The sequence below is a fragment of the Arachis hypogaea genome, chromosome 15, assembly GCF_003086295.3.
Source record: "Arachis hypogaea cultivar Tifrunner chromosome 15, arahy.Tifrunner.gnm2.J5K5, whole genome shotgun sequence".
NCBI lineage: Eukaryota > Viridiplantae > Streptophyta > Magnoliopsida > Fabales > Fabaceae > Arachis > Arachis hypogaea.
In genome coordinates, this window is record NC_092050.1 from 30424444 (window position 1) to 30428055 (window position 3612).

Genomic DNA, 3612 nt, shown 5'->3' on the forward strand with positions numbered 1-3612 from the left:
AGGAACTGTATTGATTGTTCAAAGATAAGGTTCCCAAGGTTTTGTATTCTTAGGGACAATTTTGTATGAAAAATTGTCATTTTTTGAGGGGTGTATAAAAATTCAGAAAAGCACCTTGCATCATATCAACTAATAATACACAAGGTTCTGTATTGTTAGTGATTAAATGTTTGTTCTAAACCCTGCTGCTGTTGTTTTTAAATTTATGAGTATGCTATTTTTGAATTTTTGTTGATAGATTTATTGATTTCAGAGTTTAGGGTGATTCATGAAATTGAGAATTGGTTTGTTGGTACTTCTCTATATGTATAATTGTTCTATGTCTTGGTGTTGAGTCTCACAAATCTTCTCAATTACTTACAGGTATGGTTTCTTTCTTGAATGAGATTTTATTTTTCCAAAAGAAATCAATAGAGGATTAGGGTTGTGGATTTTTTAATTGAGTGATGAGTGTAAAGTTGAAGATGATGATGACAAAAGTGTTTGGAAACATATATTTTAAGAGTGTTTTAAAAAAACTTTTAAGTTTGTAAATTGATAAGATCATATAATTTTGGTGTGTGTATTTATATTTTATTTATTATTTTATTATAAAACGATTTTTTCGATTTAACTACAATTGAACCGATTAAACCTATAAATCGATGAACCAGTAACTAAAATGGTTCAATGACCGATTCGTTTTCAGAACATTGAGAAAATCAACTCTATTTTTAACCTATATATAAGCTTATAAATATATAAGCTTATAATTAGGGTTTAACTTTAATACAATAACTATATACTTATTTGCGTGACTATCTACACATAATAATATAACTATATGAGAGAATCAATATATATAAGAAAAAATCACGAGGCCTAACTAAACTGACGTAGTAAGATATAAATGAATTGGTAATTACTAATCACATCTACATACATTAATTAGTGTACGCAATCGAATGACATTTTATGATTATTAATATAAAATTAGATGTTAATTTGCATACAGCAGAATTAAATAAGTAAAGAAAAGATAATGTCAAGAAACAAATATTATCATATAAAATAAATTAAGTTTGACTTCTATAGCAATTATCTTAAAACTACATATGGCATTATTGTATATACATAATTAGTTGTCATAGTCAAAATACATTGGGCTTAAAATGTACCAAAATCAAAATATTAACATAAGTACACATATTTTATGATATGTTTGTTAAAGAAAGTCATTTAAGAACACATCGGGAGTGGATTTCAGAATCTCAGCGACATCTCCTCCAAAAAAATAAAGAGAAAAAGAGCGGATTTTTGAGATAATTTTAGCAAGAGAAAGATTTGATTTTCCAAAAGAGACTTATTTATTCTATTATCATTTCTCTAACTCTTTAGTGTTGGAGATAGAATTAGATAGCGTGACATGGAGGTACGGACAGATAGACAATTATGAATGAAAAAAACGTAACAACACAACACAACATGTTATTACTACACAACAATTAACACTACAAACCCCTGTATTTAAAGATTTTATCTCCCACGTTAAGGAATGCTCTTCCTCTTTTCTTTTCATTTCTCTCTCTACTCTCTCTATCCCTTGTCTCTGTTTTTCTCCTTTGGTTCTTCTCCTTCATGACTCAAGTGATGGAGAGAGACGGCGTCGTTTCAGAAGAAGTTCATGTCTTAGCCGTCGATGATAGCCTCGTCGATCGGAAGGTCATTGAGCGCTTACTCAAAATCTCAGCTTGTAAAGGTAAACACTATAATAACTCAAAAATTTTTCTTTTCTTTTTATGCAGGCTTATTCAGTGTTAGGAATTTAATTTGTTTGATCTGAGATTTTTTTTTCCCTTGGAAAATTGCAGTTACTGCTGTTGATAGTGGAATCAGTGCCCTGCAGTTACTGGGGCTGGACGAACAGAGAACATCTGAATCAGATGATTTTGTGGTATGTATATCAATATCATAGAAAATGAAAATTTTACCCTATGAATAATGGGTAAATATATAAATTAAATAAGAATATAATATTCGTCTTTTTTTATTTTTTTTCATTTCTCTTGGCAGGGTTTAAAGGTAGATCTAATTATCACAGATTATTGCATGCCTGGAATGTCTGGTTATGATTTGCTCAAAAAAATCAAGGTACAAAAAAAAACAAATTAAACACAATCCCAACAAAAAATAAAAAATAAATAAATAATAAAAAATTGCTAATTAAACAATGCTTATTTAATTTAATGCAGGGATCGTCCACTTTCAGAGAAATTCCGGTCGTCATCATGTCCTCGGAAAATATCTTGCCACGAATTGACAGGTAATGTTAGGAGTTTAATTTTAATGTACTGATATTTTTTTTAAATTTTAATTTTAGTTTTTGGTTTTACGTAGTAAGAAAAAATTGATTGATGAGTTGAAAAATGTTGGAATATGTAGATGCTTAGAGGAGGGAGCAAAGGATTTCATAGTAAAGCCAGTGAAGTTATCTGACGTGAAACGGTTGAAGAATTATATGAGCACCGCCAGCAGGGACGTTAGCGCCGCCGAAGCCGGAGGTTGCAGCGGTGGCGGTGGTGGTGGTGGAGGAGGAATTAACAAAAGGAAGCTTTCAGACACTACCGCCTTTGATTATCTGTCATCATCTCCACCGTCCATTTCGTCCTCAATAACCCCCTTATCATCGCCGTCCGAGTCTTCTTCATCGCCTTCTCCGTCGCCATTATCTTCGCCCATCAGATCGCTTGATTCTCCAATCCGACGGCTTAAAATGACCGGCGGAGATTGAGTTTTGCTGTGTCGGCCCCACATTATGTTCCTCTCTCTCTTGAGCACTGCAGAAGTATCTTCTTCATTCCTTTTTTTAAATTTGTTTTTCTGTGGGGGTTGAAACTGCAATTATCCGTTGTTTGTAACGGTTTTTGTTGCATCAATACCCCTGCTCTTTGCTTTTGCTAATTTATTTTGTATGAAGGTGGGTTAAAGAAAGTTGATGGGTATAATATCATAATAAGATTATTGTTCCTCCTCTTATTTTATTTAATTTTATTATGAAAGAAAGGAGATAAATGTTAATCAAAATTCAAAATATCAGTTTATATTTGATTCAGTTCATGACTTGTTTCTGCTTTAAATAAAATATTAAGTTTAAAATAAGTATTGCAAATTAAATAAAATATAGAAGTTATATATTTTTTCTTTAGAATTTTTTTTCTTTAGAAACTATTAAGAGAAAATGGAAAATGTAATACGCAAATAGAGATTGAATATTTGATTCAAAGCTATGAAGTCCCTTGGTACATAGATTCAAGAAGTGTATGTCACTAGAATTATGCATTTTATTTTATAATTAGGGTGCTTATTATTTCACTAACATGATATTAATTTTTTTATATTTTATGAGAATCTTTTTTCTGAAGACCAATTTATCCCTTTACACATGATCAAACTTGCTTTTTCAAAATTGAAGATATGACTATGTCAAAAGATTTGTAGGTCATATATCATATATTAATAAAATGAGTGGAGAATGGAAGAAAGATAGAAATTTATGAGAATGAAGAGGGAAATAAAATAATAGTAATAAAATATAAAGGGTAGAAGAGGAGGCGTGGACTGAACAATGAATTT

General features: G+C 30.6%; 1 protein-coding gene across 1 annotated transcript; it reads left to right on the plus strand.

Moving 5' to 3' along the window:
• Window positions 1-1177: 1177 nt before the first annotated feature.
• On the plus strand, window positions 1178-3007 carry LOC112750103 (two-component response regulator ORR3). Its single transcript, XM_025798654.3, has 5 exons — window positions 1178-1738; window positions 1851-1933; window positions 2053-2130; window positions 2232-2302; window positions 2422-3007. The coding sequence occupies exons 1-5, from the start codon at window positions 1618-1620 to the stop codon at window positions 2768-2770; spliced, it is 702 nt and encodes a 233-aa protein (XP_025654439.1). The 5' UTR covers window positions 1178-1617; the 3' UTR covers window positions 2771-3007.
• The last annotated feature ends 605 nt before the right edge of the window (window positions 3008-3612 follow it).